This window comes from Anolis sagrei, chromosome 5 (genome assembly GCF_037176765.1).
Source record: "Anolis sagrei isolate rAnoSag1 chromosome 5, rAnoSag1.mat, whole genome shotgun sequence".
NCBI classification, from domain to species: domain Eukaryota; kingdom Metazoa; phylum Chordata; class Lepidosauria; order Squamata; family Dactyloidae; genus Anolis; species Anolis sagrei.
In genome coordinates, this window is record NC_090025.1 from 176,074,676 (window position 1) to 176,091,517 (window position 16,842).

Sequence of the window (16,842 nt, forward strand, 5' to 3'; positions counted from 1 at the left end):
TATTTTTTTACAGAAATGTGGTTGAACTCATCCAAGGTAAATGTTTTCAGATACAGAGCAAGGTTGCTTTCTCTTTGATGTCTGAATGATGGAACTATTTCAGCTCTTTTTAAAAGGTCATATAGAAAGTCATAAACTGTAGCTGTTTTTCTAAGAATGGGCCTAATTTCCCATTCTATAGTAAATGCTTTATAAAAATTGAAAAGCCCTGGGAAAGAGATGAGGAGAGATTGTGTGCCAAAGCTGATAGGAACTAAAGCTTTATTTATTATGGAGTCGGCTTGGTAGCAACAGAAGACAGCAAAGCTAAAGGCAGCCAAAACTAGCTTATGAAGGTGAGCCAGCCAAATCCTTCAGGGAGTGCCTAATGTTTTGATCTTGTCTCATACAACATACATCTAAGAAATGGAGGAACATTCCTTCTGTAGGAAGGATTATAGAACAGGCAGACAGGCAGATCTGTCCTGAAACAGAGGATAAATAGGAAAAGAGAGCGCACCTATCTGCCCTGGGCAGTTACAGTGACAGCCATCTGTTACTGTGAAGGTGGTAAGTGTATAATGCAGCTATATCTAAAGACTAGTTTTTTCAGGCATCTCATGGTGTGAGCTTTCTTTTAATTCATGTGTCCATTGACCATTTATTCTCTGTGAAAAGTTATTTGGAGACACAGGAGCCCTGATCCCCCCAAAAATCAAATAAACTCATGACACCCCATTTCTGTTTGGGATACATTCCAAGAGCCCCCATAGATATCTGCAACTCAGACAATAGTTAAGGTAAAGATATCCCCTGATATTAAGTCTAGTTCTGTCCGACTCTGGGGATTGGTGTTCATCTACATGTCTAAGCCAAAGAGTTGGCTTTGTCCATAGACACCTCCAACGTCATATGGCCAGCATGACTGCATGGAGCACCATTACCTTCCTGCCAGAGTAGTACCTATTGATCTACTCACATTAGCATATTTTCATGCACAATGGAGGACCTTCTTGTGGCAACACCAGAGGCACTCCAAATGGCCAGATACTGGTCAAAGGACATTTAATAAACTACCAAACTTGCAAATTTTGCGTTTTGTCTGTTCGTTTGTTTTGTTCTATTAAAAATGTAATACAATTGTCTGGATGCCCCTGACACGATAAATAAATAGCATATTTTCAAACTGCTAGGTTGGCAGAAGCTGGGGCTAATAGCCAGAGCTCACTCCGCTCCCTGGATTCAAACCACTGACCTTCCAGTCAGTAAGTTCAGCAGCTCAGCGGTTTAACCTGCTGCACCACTGGGGGCACCAAATAGTGAACCCATATACAGTGTTAGTCAAAATGCATAGGCCAATAAGCCATTCAATTGAATGGCTTATTGGCCTATGCATTTTGACTAACCCTGTATTTTGACTATACATGGGTTGGAAGTATTCCATAGAATTGCATTTCATGTCCTAGAGAGACCCACAAATACTTGCGGTTGGAGGAGGCATATATTTTTGAGCATGTGTAAGTAGACCCATGGATAAATCGAATCCATAGATAAGAGAGTCATGCTGTTTTGGCAAATGCAACTTACATGTTATCTTTCTTCTGGAAATCTATGTCCTCATTGTGAAAGACCATGTGGATCCAAAACAGTCACTACAGTCACTATAATGGACCCATCGCCAAGATTCTACCCTTGGAAGACAATCATACACTGCCACAAGTGATTGCCTGTGATGATGAGTCTAATAAATAGTTATTTTTCCAGGGTCAACAACTGAAAATCAAATTATCTCAGTATTCTATATACTACCTCTACAGTATATAAAATACATTTATTTCCTTGTTTCGCAGTAAGTGGTCATAAACAGGTGTGGCAGTCATGTCAACATCATAAATACTGCTTTTCCCCTACCCTTCTAACATGACAATGCCACTACTGTTTTTGACTATTACAAAAGAATGATTATCCATGAGCCAAGGATGAGAAGGGGTTTGGTGCCGAGATTTAAATACCATCTGCACTGAAGTAAGATTTAAAAGATGTGTTTTGGAATTCAGAGCAGTTAGCTGAAACAACAATAGTTCTCTTTGTAGAGCAGAACCAATGTTCATATGATATATTGCCAGATGATACTTAACAAAATCTCATTCCAAAATATAGGGGGCGGGGAAATGGAAAAATACTTCTGGTAAATTCCTCTGGTCAGGTTTTTAAAATACACAGATCTCCAAATGAGATCCAGCTTTCCTGCGTCCCAGACACATTTTAATCAACACAATTACAGTGCTGTGCCATTTCCCCCCTTTAAAGTTTTGAGGAACAAGTAGATCTGTGACCAGAGTATCAATAACATGAGATCTAAGCTTGGTTTTATCACAGAACTAACAAAATACAAGAGTGTCTTGGCATCCATTGAGCTTTGGTTCCAGGACGCTCTGTGGATACCAAAATCCATGGATGCCCAATAGCATAGTAAAAGGGTGCCTCTTGTATAAAATGGCAAAATAAAGGCTTTCTTTTTGAACATGGGTGGCTGAATCCAGGAAAACAAATCCTTGGATTCAGAGGGCCAACTGTACTACTGAGTACTGCAATGTGACCTACGTGGGGTTGCCCTAGAAGACTGTTTGGAAGCTCCAAATGGTCCAATGGGCAAAAGCCAGATGGTTCACCGAGCGGCGTACAGAGAGCATACAACACCCCTGCTACATCAGCTCCACTGGCTGCCAGTCTTCTATTGAGCTTAGTTCAAAGTGCTGGCTTTAGCCTATAAAGTCCTAAACAGTTCTGGCCCAGCTTACTTGTCCAAACAGATCTCTCCCTATAAAACATCCCAGAGCTTAAGATCATCTGGGGAGGCCCTGCTCACCATCCCTCCTCCTTCACAGGTGCAACTGGCAGGGATGAGAGACAGGGCCTTCTCAGTGGTGGCCCTTCGGCTGTGGAACTCTCTCCCCAGGGATATTAGATCAGCCCCCTCCCTCCTGAGCTTCCGTAAGAAAGTGAAAACATGGTTTTTTGATCAAGCCTTTGGAGAGCTTGTACAATAGATAAATATGGAATTATGTGCAATGTCTACTGGAGCAACCCAGACTATGACTTTGGACAATGTGGTTAACACTGAAGGTATTGTTTTATATGTTTTAAAGGTTGTAATGTATTTTATAATTCTATTTTAAATGCTTATTTTAATTCTACATTGTTTTTGAAAGCATCGAATAGTTGCCTAAGTGTAAAGCCGCCTTGAGACCCCTCTGGGGTGGAGAAAACTGGGGTGGAAATGTCACAAATAAATAAATAAATAAATAAATAAATATTACCATTATAACTGGTAAATGGAGAACCTAAATGTGCCACTGACTTGGTCAATCAGAGAAAGCTCAGCTAGCAATACAGGAGAACAATTTAAGTGGAGGGCAAGGTAGAGTTTTTTTTTTTAATTCTATATTGGGAGTTTGGGTGGTGGCTTGGAGAACCCAAAAATAGCCCTGATGCGATCTGTGACTTTCTTAAACACCAGTTGTAAGGTGAATGCCTTGGTGGGGTGTTGTTAAGAGTGTTTGGAAATAAGTAGCTAAGATAGACAACCTTTGTGTGGTCACACTCTTGTGCAACTGAAAGCAGTTTAGCAGCTTTGCTAAGTTTTTTTTAAAGACAGCTGTGTAATTCAGCTACTTTGGAACAAATTATCTGTGATTTTTGTCAAGGCTTTGCAAAATAAACTTCAAATTCTGCATGTAGTGGAACATTCAAAAGACGGAGTACTCTTTTTCTAAGTCCCTTTACGAACCACCACAAAGACTAAGATCTTCTGGGGAGGCCCTGCTGTCAGTCCCACCACCGTCACAGGTGCATTTGGTGGGGACAAGGGTCAGGGCCTTCTCAGTGATTGCTCCCTGGCTAGGGAACTCCCTTTCTGGCAACATTAGATCAGCCTCCTCCCTCCTATCCTTCAGAAGGATGGTGAAGACCTGGCTGTGGGACTAAGTCTTTGGGGCAGTGCAATGAAGCAATAATAGAAAGGTGTCCTGAGATGTTTTTTAAGCAACAGATTTTAAAGTGGATATAAGTGATTTTAAAGTTTGCGTATATTTTTGGTTTTATGTTCCGGCATTGAATGTTTGCTGTATACATGTTGTGCTCCACGCTAAGTCCCCTGAGGGATGAGATGAGCGGAATATAAATGTTTCAAATAAATAAATAAGTGTATACTTACAGTTCATTTTAGATTTTGTGGAGTTTTGCTAACATGGTTTAATGGCAGGGCTTGAAGAATGGGTATGGCAGGCAAAAACTCAACACACAAAGCGTGTAGAAAATAGTATTGGTAGAAACTATAATCGTGGACTTTCTGGTAGCCTTCCAGTTGATGTCTCAGCCAGTGGGCTCTTGGGACCCAGACTGGACTTTCCTCACTCTCATCATCCTTCAACAGATGCTATACTGACTGGGATTGATGGGCATGGTAGCACTAGAACATAGAGAAGGGCTACACTTCCCTGCTCCTAAAACAGTGCAAACTCTATTCCCATTGGGTTGTTGTAGGGTTTTTTGGGCTATATAGCCATGTTCTAGAAGCATTCTCTTCTGACGTTTCACCTGCATCTATGACCAGCATCCTCGGAGGTTGTGAGGTCTCTATTCCCATTTTTGTTTTCCTTTCCCACACCATGAGAGTATGAGAGTGTCAAAGAAAGGAGTATGAGATAGAAAGAAAAAGAACAGGGAGACTTCTAGAACATGGCCATATAGCCCAAAAAACCTACAACAACCCAGTGATTCCAGCCATGAAAGCCGTCGACAATACATTGAACAGGGAGACTTGTTTGCAGCCAAAACTGAAGAGTTCAGTTAAAAGGGGAATTTGGAGTTCAATTTGGCTTACTCACACTTCACCACTACCAAAATAGCAGGTTTAGAAAAGAGGCCTGTCAGGCAACAGTCCTGCATAATTTCTTCCTTCACAGAGTCCTCACTTTGAAGGTCTGTCCACTTCATTTGCCTGGAATGGAATGTGAGTGCCACAGATTTATTTTAATTCCCCATCCTCAGCCCAGTTTATGGAGGAGCTACTAGATGCAGCCAAGGTTGAACACATCAAAAGTTTATGAAAAGGAACCAATTCCAAACTTACATACAACAACACTGCACCTTGGGAGCTAGGAGCTCCCTCTTTCTGCCATTCACGTTCTGGAGCCATCTAATAAACTACTCATGTGCATAACACCATTGCTTCCAATATCAAAAGCAGTGCGGTTCTCAATACAGCCACTTAAGAATATTGCTGGTTGGCCACTGTGGAGACAAGATGCTATGTTATATTATTTGAACATGTTATACTCAGCTCTGTTCACAATTCTCACTGGCTAATAGTGTAAGCTATATGAGGGAAGAAGTGCTGTTATGATCCTGTTTTCTATACCTTCTTTAGGTTTATTATGGAATCTCTCCTCCAATGACCAGCTGAAGCATTTACTGATTCGAGAGGCCTTGAAACCACTAACAGAAACCGTCCTCATCCCTTACTCAGGATGGCCAGATAGAGATTATACAAAGTCAAGCATCTTACCAGATCCCGATATCTTCTACAATGCTACTGGATGCCTGAGGTATGCTGTGCCCTGGTGACATTAACCAGCATGGTTTTAAACATCTTATTGCCTAAGCAATTGGTCTTTCAGTTAGTGTACAAGTGATACGAATGTGGTTGGCCTTTATAGGGGGCCCTTGCTCAGCAATAGCCTGGAAATATGAAAATCAAAGAAATAGATCTGAAAGATTTCTTTACATGTTGAAGGTCTGCTATGAAACACCTGGTATCTATCTAGCACACTGTTGTTTACTCTGCCTAGCAAACTAGATCTCTGAAATTTTTGTAAGTGGATGCATACAATGTATACTTCTGCACAATTGTATAAGCTTTCCTATTGAATAACCATCTCTGCCATAAAAGCATCTCAAGAGCTGTACCAGTGTGTCACAGGAAAAGTGGCTTCTGAGGAAGCATTTGGAGAAATAAAACCATAAGTGATTGAGACATTAAGGAAGAAGGAGAAGAGCTGTCTAGGAAAGGGGTTCTTCAGACACCTGAGATGGTGCCTTGTAGGTTATTCTTGAAATGACATAACTAAGTCCAGTTTATTAAAACAAGACAAGAATTTGTATCTTTATTAAGCATTTCTGGGGCTATCGTTATGGGGCCGTTAACTAGATAAGGTGGAAAGAACCAGACAGGAAGTATTAACTGGACAACAGTTCATGGGAGGGTAGATGTTCCTCCTTAAGGGTTGTCACCTTGTCCTTTTGCAAATGGCAGACTAGTCCGTGAGAAACAGTACAACCAATACTGTCATTGTGATTAATGTTATGATGGATCGTACTCCCTCACAGAATCCTCATCACTGCATTCTTTATTGAGAAGTATGAAAATGCAACACAAGCGTTTCACAGGACTGGTCGTACTGTTAATCTGAATGAGACAGCTGGCTCAGATACCAGGAATCCTGAAAGACTACTAATTAGGGAATGGAATTATTATTGTACATATCAATATATAAGTCTGCCTCATATGTAAGTTTAGGATAGGTGTTGGAGCCAAAATTATGGATTTTGATATGACCCGTGGATAAGTCGCAGGTCATTCCACAAAGAGGGGAAAGCGGCAATGCTGCCTCAAACTCTCCAGCTCTGGCTGCCATTCTTGTTTTTCTGTCTAGGAATTCAAAAAAGCCAGAAGCGGAGCTACAAGAGAGAAAGTAGAGGCATTCAATGCTTCTTTTAGATTCTCCTAACTATTCTCTTTCCTTTCACCACTCTACTCAGAGAAAGGAATGTTCTCCTTTTTGATAAGAGTTAAGATGATTTTTTTTTTAATAAATGTACTATATAAGGTATTCTTGGAGACCCAGTGGCGCAGTGGTTTAAACCACTGAGCTGGTGAGCTTGTTGACTGAAAGGTCGCAGGTTCAAATTCGGGGAGCGGAGTGACCTCCCACTGTTAGCCCCGGCTTCTGCCAACTTAGCAGTTCAAAAACATGCAAATGTGAGTAGATCAATTGGTACCGCTCTGGAAGGTAACAGTGCTCCATGCACTCATGCCAGCCACATGACCTTGGAGGTGTCTATAGACAACGCCAGCTCTTCAGCTAGGAAATGGAGATGAGCACTACACCCCAGAGTCGGACATGACTGGACTTAATGTCAAGGGAAGATCTTTACCTTTACTTACTATAAGGTATTCTGCTTTTACTGCCAAAAAGGAGGAGCAATTTTCTGCCCTCTATGTCATAATAATTTGGGCATGAACATAATATTGTAGTGGGTCCCAAACTTTGGTTCTCCAGATGTTGCATACTTCAGTTCTCACAATTCCTGACTGTTGGCCAAGCTAGCTGGGACTCCTGCCAATTGAAATCCAAAACACTTTGGGCCCAAAGTTTAGGAACCACTATAATACGGGGTGGGTAGGTATTTGCTACTCCACCTCTAGTAACAGAATGAGTTGATTATCCTTTGTTTAGTTCTGCTTATTTAAAGTAGAGAAGATACAAATTCACATGTGATGTATAGAGGGACTTGGACTGGATGGCCCTTGTGATCTCTTCCAACTCTGTAATTCTTTTATTCTTTTCTGGAAACTCAGATATCTCCTGTTCAATGAAAGACTGTTCCATGGAGGATATTAGCTAGTACATGCTGGTACATGTGCTCAATAATAGCTACTGCTCAGACAAACAAAGCAGCTACCGGGTGGGAATAATTCAGATAAATAAACTGGCAGGCAGGAAGCAGCTCGTGATCACTCTTCTATTGATAATTCTTCCATGCTTCTGTCTCAAACTTATGTTAAAGATCCCCCATTCAGAGAATCTTTGATTTCATTTGATGTCTAGGATTTCAATTGATGTCTTGGATGTCTAAGGGTTTGAGAGGTTTTAATATTAACTATAGACAGGGCTGTGAATGCAGGAAATGTGGTTACGTATCCTTCCAATAATAATAAAGAGAGTAAAATAATGTAAATGTAATAATTAAAATAATAATAGAGTAAAATAATAAATGTAATAATAATAAATAGAGTAAAATAATAAATGTAATAATATAAATAAATAGAATGAAATAACAAATGTAATAATAACAATAATAAATAGAGAAAAATAATAAAGATAATAAAAATAATAGAGTAAAATAGGGTAAAGGTAAAGGTTTTCCCCTGATAATAAGTCCAGTTGACTCTGACTCTGGAGGCTGGTGCTCATCTCCATTTCTAAGCCAAAGAGCTGGCGTTGTCCATAAACACCTCCAAGGTCATGTGGCTGGCATGACTGCATGAAGTGCTGTTAGAGTAAAATAATAAATGTAATAATAATAATAATAATAATAACAACAACAACAACAGAGTAAAATAATAAATAACCTTGACTTGAGTATAAGCAGAGGGGGGCTTTTTCAGCCTAAAAAGAGGGCTGAAAAACGTGGCTTATTCTCGAGTATATACGATATACTGAAAATATATGGAAATAGGCTGATTGATTGTTCCAAATGTTTTGGCCAATGGTAATTTATATTGCAATTTGGCATATGAGGAATGCAATACTTGTAGCACTACTGAACTGTGTATAATTTGGGCCTCTAAATGTTCAAAATGCCAGCATGCAATGTGGACTCCAGTGTTCTGTCCCATAGCAAATCAACAACTCTATCATTTCTTGCAAAGAGGAGTTTTCAGATGCATGAATTTTGACTAGCAAAGGTGTGGGATGATAGGAGATTCTGGCAAAGATTCTTCTACTCAAGGGTAGAAGTTCGGCCTGAAGTTTGTTGTTGTCATTTTAGGTATTTGATGCTTGTTTATACCAGAATGCAGACACAGTAACAGGGGTAGCTCTTTGTACCCACTTAGGTTTGTTTACTTGCAAAAGTGCTAGAAGGCCACCAACGTCATTCTTTCAGGAATCATTAACTAGTACAAAATGAAAGCATGTGCACTTGGCATTGATCAACATAAGTAAAACAGAGGAAATCTTTGTTTTCTGATAATGAACCTAATGCCTAAGTTTTGTATTATACTGAATTAAAAAGCAAACTTGACACCTTTGAACTTTGTCTACATGAAGAAGTATTCTTCTACCTTAATTTGCTATTGGATACTTGTTTATTAGATTTCCTAGTAAAAATTCTAGCTGCTTTTAAAAGGTTCCAGTTTCTCTCGCCTCTTATTTTCTCCCTTTGTCCTCAGCTTAATGCAATTGGTGTAAATGGGGCTTCACCCTCACCTAGCTTGTATGCTTCTCCTCTTTAATGACTTTTGCCATTTTGAGCATACTTTGAGGTTCCTCAGCTACACATATCCCCATTTTCATCTGTGATGTTTTGGAAGATCTTCCTCTTTGCTGAAATGTTTCCATCCTGCATCCCTAGAAAACTGATAGTTATAGTCTGTGGGCATGCCTAATGATGCTCTTCCTGTACAAACTTTGCTGGTGTCTACCTATTCATGTGTACTAAAGAGAGAATGATATCTAGAGATCCAGCTGACACCACACATGAAAGAAATGTGCTGACAAATAATTTTCTTAACAGCTTGTTCATCTGCCAGATTGCAAATGCCTAATTAGTTCTTTCTTTTGTAATAGCTGGCATCCTCCTTGCTTGGGTTTTTGAAGTCTATAGCCTGCAGCCTTTATTGCAGAAAACAAGCTATGTTGTATGTCACGCTGAATGTACCTGAGTTGCCCTTCATAATGTTATCACATTTGCAGAAACAATATGTCAGAGCAGAGGTAGATTATATCTGCCCTACTGTTTTTGGCACTCTGGAGGTAGAGGCCAGGGGGAAAATGATGGCTGCTCTCAGTGAGAAAAATAAAGCAAAGGACAGGCATAATACTATATCAATATTACTTCAGATGTTTTGTAAACATCTTTTGTGAACAAATCAGAAGAGCTATTTGTGAGTTTAAATTTCATGGATTAATTTATATCTTTGATGTCCATCTTAAACTGTTCAGTTAGACTTAATTGCTGGGAAGAAATCAAAAAGTTGGGGAGACTGGAACTGGCCCCGCTTGCATCCCCTTGCTTGGATGGGCAGGTAGGCAGGGAGGAAAGAATGGGATGGAAGAGGGAAGTACATAGAAGAAGAGTACCCACTCTTGTTTGCATTGGGCAGATGGGGGCAGCTGGATGGGAAAGGGAGAAGGAAAGGGCCAGGGCAGGAAAGTGGGTGGCTGTGGTGGGAGGAGGCTTCAGCAACTGCACTTATGATGGTGGCACTACCTCCACCCATCCTAGGGACCTATCCACCACCCATCTGCCTTCTTCTTCCATTCCATCCCCTTTCCTCCAACCTTTCTGCCAGTAGAAGTACTTTTGCTTGGATGTTAATATGGTCTGGGAAGTCAAATTATATTGATGATTTTTCCACTTTTGTAAGATTCCTACATTCCTAAATCTTGCAAAAATTCAAGATCAACTGCATTGTTCTTCTCATTGGCAGCATTATCATTATCAAAAACAATACAAAGTGCTTTCTCTCAAATATTCTGACTGAAATGACTTCTTCATATGAAACCAGACCCTTTTGGTGGCCTAGAGATCTAGAGGCATGGTTCACTGGTAGAGCACATGCTATGTATACTGAAGATCCCACATTCAGAAAGCTTCTCTGAGTTCAGAACAGCCTTTGAGGCTCAGTTTGCTATTGTTAATATAAGCACTGTTTAGCTGCTATTGCACTACCTGAGATCTGTTGGGAAGTAATAAATAAAGCTAGTAATGAAAGGACCAAGACATTGACATCTCCAGCCCATCCTCTGTTCAGATAACAGCCAACATGCTAGTATCTTAAATCAAGAAATAGCTTCCTAAGATCTACAGAGATACTCGCAGGAACACCTCAGCAAGCCAGAGTCCAAAAGTGGCAGGTTAAAACGCAGAACCTCAATCAATGACTGATAACAGATGAGAAATTCCCTCCTTGGCACACAGAAGGCTAGGTGACTTGGAAGGTGCTGAACAGACTCCAATCTGGCATCATGAGATGCAGAGCCAATCTTAAGAAATGGGGCTACAAAATGGAGTCCACAACATGCGAGTGCAGAGAAGAGCAAACCACAGACCACCTACTACAATGCAGTCTGAGCTTCCACATGCACAATGGAGGACCTTTTCACAGTGACACCAGAGACACTCCGAGTGACCAGCTTGTGGTCAAAGAACATTTAGCATAATGCCAAGTTTTTAACATTGTTCATGTTTTTAAATACATATTAACTGTACCCTTAACTGATTTCTGACATGATAAATAAAATCTAAGCAGAATATACATTGTACTATTCTGACTTGTGTGAGGCTTCATTTCATATATGCATAAATACACAATGTTTATGGCCGGAAGGTTTTACATGAACTGGAGACGAGCTTATTAAATGGTAAAGGCCAATCCCATCAGGTTGTTAGGACAACAAGCATGTCCCTTTGTTTTACCTCTCCATGCCAACTCAAGGCACGCAGCCAAGTTCTCTTCTCCTTTAGCTGTAAACAAAGCTTCTGGTTCAGGACTCAATACCTGACAGTTGCTGGAACAAGACTTTGGGTACACAATGCTCATTTCCTAGCACTGACACGGACATGAAGTTTGTCAGCGATGAGGGAGGGGCTATTTTAAATTAATTACAAAGTTCTCCACCCTTCAAGGAACACAAATACTTCTGAACTCTGGAATCAGTCCTTGTAGACCTGCTTGTAATGAGTGAGCAGGAATTCCCCTTCAGAGTGCTTTTGCAACTGTTTCACAATCCTTAAACTGGGATAAACAATCCAGTGTATTCCAGATACTTGGGCCCATAATTCCCATGATCTTTGCCCATTGGCTGGAGCACATTGTGGTTGTAGTCCCAATCATCTCAATGGCATAATGTTGTCTACTCTTGCTTTAGATTGTGGTCTAATTTTTTTGTCTACGCAACTAATTTCTACTGTAATGATTTCTCTTGAATTCAACAGATGGCAATTCTGAATGAAAAATACAGAATACCAATTTTAATGGAGTGAGCTTATGATTCATGCAAGATAGTAGTAGACTTTAAAGTTTTTGTTTTTCACTGGCTTCTGTCATTGTTTAAAATCAACAAGCCATTTACTATCTTTCGCCCCATGAAATGCCCAAGTGGGAAAATGTCTTATGACACAGTGTTGCTTTTTCTTTTGGGTGCTAAAGCCCAGTGCTAGAGTTGAAGTAAGTTTTCACTCTCAGTCCTGCAGATTTTTGTGCATGAGATCTTGTTCCCTGAGACATTTTAAGACCAGTAGTTGAGTAGCATCCTATCTTTGAACATTTACAGCATAGTTTTCATGTTCTCCAATACATGGCTCACTGTTATACCAAGAATATAAAAAGTCAGATCTTTCCTTAGCATTTATTATCTATTTAGTGGGGATCATCGGTCCTTTCATTCTGAAAATATTCTTGTCCTAGCTATGAAACAAGAACATTGATCCAAAATATTCCACTTTCTTCCGATATCAGATCATAATCTCTACTTCCTATAGCCAATAATCAGTCTTAGAAAGACAGAAAATTACATAACTGAATTGTAGTTCCTTCTGCTAAATTGGATAGCAGGTATAAGGTATTATAATTCATCATATAAGATTAGCATGAGCACAGTTTTACAGTACAAATACTTTTGCAGATCTGAGTCTTACCCATGTATAAATTGCCAAGTGGATTGTCTTTCTTTAAACATTCAGTGTATGGCAATTAGATATTTATTTCAGCAACTAACAAATAGCTCTGAAAAATAGTATATAATAAGCAAAACATTTCAGCTTCTGCTTTCTTCGGATGCTAAAGATGAAACTGAAGAGCAAACAAGAGATGTGTTCATATCCAAGTTTTGAAACATTATTCATCTGCTTATTTCCCAGATACATCTAAAAATTGTCATTATTTGCAAAATTAAAAAGTATATTGCCATACTACATTAAATGCATGGTATGGATACACCATTATTTCTTCTTCTTGGGCTTCAGAATTTTTTTGAAAAACAGCATAACCTCTGGGAGAAAAACCAAGCTATTGTCATAAATGTGTTTTTTTTTAATCAAGTAGCATAAGGTAACTGGAACCCCATGTCTCAGTGGTGCCCAGGGGAGCTTTTGCATAGTTAAAACATGTGTGCCAGCTGTGCCCATATCTTAGGAGGTCTGACTTGGCCACGGTGGTCCACGCTCTGGTTACATCCCGAATAGACTACTGCAACACACTCTATGTGGAGTTGCCTCTGAAGATTGCACAGAAGCTTCTATTGGTCCAGCGGCAGCCAGGTTGCTCACGGGAGCAGGGTATGAGGACCGTACACCTCCCTTGCTACACCAGCTCCATGGGCTGCCTATTAGCTCCCAAGTGCTGGTTCTAATCTATAAAGCCCTAAACGGTTTCGATCCAGTTTACCTGTCCGAACGTATCTCCCTCTACAAACCATCAAGGACCATAAGATCATCTAGGAAAGCCTTGCTCTTGGTCTCCCCGCCATCACAGTTCATTAGGTGGGGATGAGAGACAGGGTCTTCTTCTTGGTGGCCCCTCGGCTGTGGAACTCCCTCCCTAGTGAGGTTAGATCTACCCTCTCCCTCCTGACCTTTCGGAAGAAATTTAAATCCTGGTTATGGGATAAAGCGTTAGCAGAATTGACTGTTTTAGTGGTGAAGATAAGATTTTATTGGACTGCATTCGGACTGATTTGGATGACAATTTTAACCGGGTGAACTGTTTTATTGTATATTTATAATTATTTGAATGTATATGGCTATATTTTATTATTTGTTTGATATTGTGTTGATATTTAATTGTTGCAGGCTTGGAAGCCGTCCTAAGTCCCTCCTTGGAGGTCAAGAAGGACGGGATATAAATGTACTAAATAAATAAATAATAAATATTACATTGTAACCTGATGGATAAAAATGTATTTTGTTTCAACAAATGAAGAGGAGGATGAGTTAAGTGGATTTGTAGGTGATGTGTGTGCGCCTTCAAGTATACATCCTAAATCTGAAGAAAAGATTGGTTTTTAAAAAAATTCAAAAAGCAAAAGAAATAAAAAGAAATAAAAATAAAAATTGAGTTACCGGTGTATGAAACAGAGCAAGGGAATGCAGGCATTTAGAATTAACACAGATGAAACTAAAGTGCCATTCTGAATTTTGTGTTTTGTTTAGGATGCAGAAGTATTTAGGGAGTAAATCAGTAGACACAGAAGATCTCAATCTCCCCCTGTCTCCCAACTTGCCTTCCAAATGAGTTTCCTACTAATTTGTTTTCCCCCAGCAAGGATTGGGAGGAGGCTTGCTATGGGGAAAACAGTTTCAGGGCCTTTAGAGGCATGAAATAGTGCAAGGGATTAAATACCTTTTGCACCCTACCCCATGCATTCTCTTTCTCCTCTTTATTTAACTTCCTTTTTCTTCAGCTTATTTACTCTCTCTTTAATCTAATACGCTTTCTTGCATGCTGATTCCTCTGCCTTTGTGGCACTGGCAACTGTTTGTTTGAGAACATGGATTTGCCAAGATAATATGTCATTTCATTCTAGGAAAAACTTGTAAAGAACACGAAATAAAAGATGACATTAACATGTAAGACTGACATAGATCTGCAACTGTGTTTTTATACAACAAAAACTGTTGTTTCAATTATATTAGTCACCACAACTCTTTGTGATAGAAGACTTTTGCAAAATGAGCCAATTGCTGGAGTTGTAATATGGCTGATGCTTCTCTAATCCTTATGTTTTGGAAATGCCTCATAGTTGCTCCATTTTGGGTGGAAGTAATTACACAAATAAACTTGGCACTAAAAAAAATGATATTTAATTATGTACATTATTTTAAGCTATGTGTGTCTGGAACGTAACACATGGTCAGTGGAAATAGATCTTTCATATCGTCTTAACTGCCAAAAGTGAAGGATAACATTGACCGCCTGTGCTACAGTGCCTAGAAGATTTAATAATGCCTGTAGCATTCAAAAGTTTGGTGTATCATCACAATCTATAAATGGACTTACATTGAAATATATGAATATATCTGATATTATTGAAATTTATGAATAATTTATATTTATATTTTCCTCTTTGATAAAATATCCCAATTTGTAATTGAGAACCTTATCATATATATTTTACTTTGCATAATTTCTGTTTTAAAAAGTAACAAAAAAAAGTCAAGAGTAACAGGAAAGAAAATGCATGTAGCCAGAATCCTCATTCACGTATCTTCATTCAGTGCATAAGGAATTCTCTAAAAAGAAGTGAGAAAATGCATTATTTCCTGAAAACCTTGAAAGAGGAATCATAGTTTGGTTTTTCAGTTTGTTTCTCTTACTTGTTCCTGGATCAGAAGACAAAACAGTCCATGGTTAGGAAAGATTGCAAAACAACCATCCAGGATTGTTTGCACAACATCTAACACTCCTCATTTGCAGCAACTTACACATTCAGTTTTGAACCCCATCTTCCCCCTTCTGAATCAAGCAGTGGTATTAAAAATTCCACCCTTATCACTCTTGTTTTCTTAGCTCTGGCATTCCCATGAAACTATTTCTACGTGCAGACGGAAGGCTGTCACAAACATGCTACTGTCAACAGAGCTTACAAACTGATCGAAAGGGTGAAAGTGTTCTTTCAAGTGCAGGGATATCTCAGCAAAACCAGAACACAGTCATTTTTAAAATATGAGCAAACTGTCTGGAAGCTCTTGGTGAGAAGAGGACAAAAAGTCTCATGCTGTGTTAGGGAGGAGCTGACCTAGGGCTGACCATTGAGGTGGGTCAGAAATAGAACAGTCTGACTAGATGTTATGTTGAAAAGTTGCTAGCAGGGGGTTCTTTAAATCAGAAATGGGCAAAGTGTAGACCACAAAGCAGAGTTGCCCCCCCCCCAAATTAAAAAAATAAATTGAAAATAAATTTGGCCCCAGAATGCCCAAAACACCCTCCCGTGGGCAATTTCACCATGCTTTGGGGGACCCTGTTCCATATTAGACCCCAGAGAAGTTGTAAAACTAGGGAGTAAACAAAAACAGTGAAAATGTCATCCTAGGGGGCATTTGTGGGCAGAATAACATTATCCTTATCTTGGCTTATTTACAGTGTTACATGTTCATGGTGCAGCCTTCCAAGTGTCCTGGGAGCTAATGTGTTCCCCAAAATACACATAATTTTCCATTCCTGATTTTAATCAATGACTGTTTAAGCAAAGGGACTGCATTGCACATAGAGGAGAGGTAATACTGTCTCTTTATTGAGTCTGTGGGGGAACATGCCCATCTCTACTTATATAGTAAGTGGGGGGGGGGGGCAGTGGACACATTCAGGCAGACAGACAGGCTTCAACACAGAGAAAAAGTAACTTTGGCCTGTCCCCAAAACCGGGCTTCTCTGTCCAGAGAGGTGTTAGGGAATGATGGGAGACGTAGGACTGCAATTATGCTCAAATGCCCATCTCTACTTATATAGTAAGGGGGGGATTCCATAGGAGCTTTTCTCTGTCATTATTTGCAAAATTATGAGAATGTGCATGTTGGGGTCACTGCAATAGAAGTAAACATAATTTTCCTTGCCAGTGGAAATGGAGTTTCAATGAAATCTGGTTGAGATATTGGAATTAGTTTGAACAGGAACCATAACATCACTGAAACAATGACATTTTAATCCTATGGTTAATGTGTGGCTAAGCCCAGAGGTCTGTCTTTTGACTCAGACAAGAAGATCAGAGCATGTTATTGTGGGGTAGTCGTCATCTTTATCAGTTATTATGTGTTTCCCAGCTCCATTCACAATTACGTTACAGACCTAGACAATCT

At 39.6% G+C, this 16,842-nt stretch overlaps 1 protein-coding gene across 1 annotated transcript in view; it reads left to right on the forward strand.

Annotated features, from left to right (window-relative positions):
• The window catches only part of PKP2 (plakophilin 2), a 68,352-nt gene that overhangs the window by 37,367 nt on the left and 14,143 nt on the right, over positions 1-16,842 (forward strand). The window contains exon 6 of the mRNA XM_060776433.2: positions 5,411-5,588. Coding sequence (XP_060632416.2) covers positions 5,411-5,588 — 178 coding nt within the window. The remainder of the gene's footprint in view (positions 1-5,410; positions 5,589-16,842) is intronic.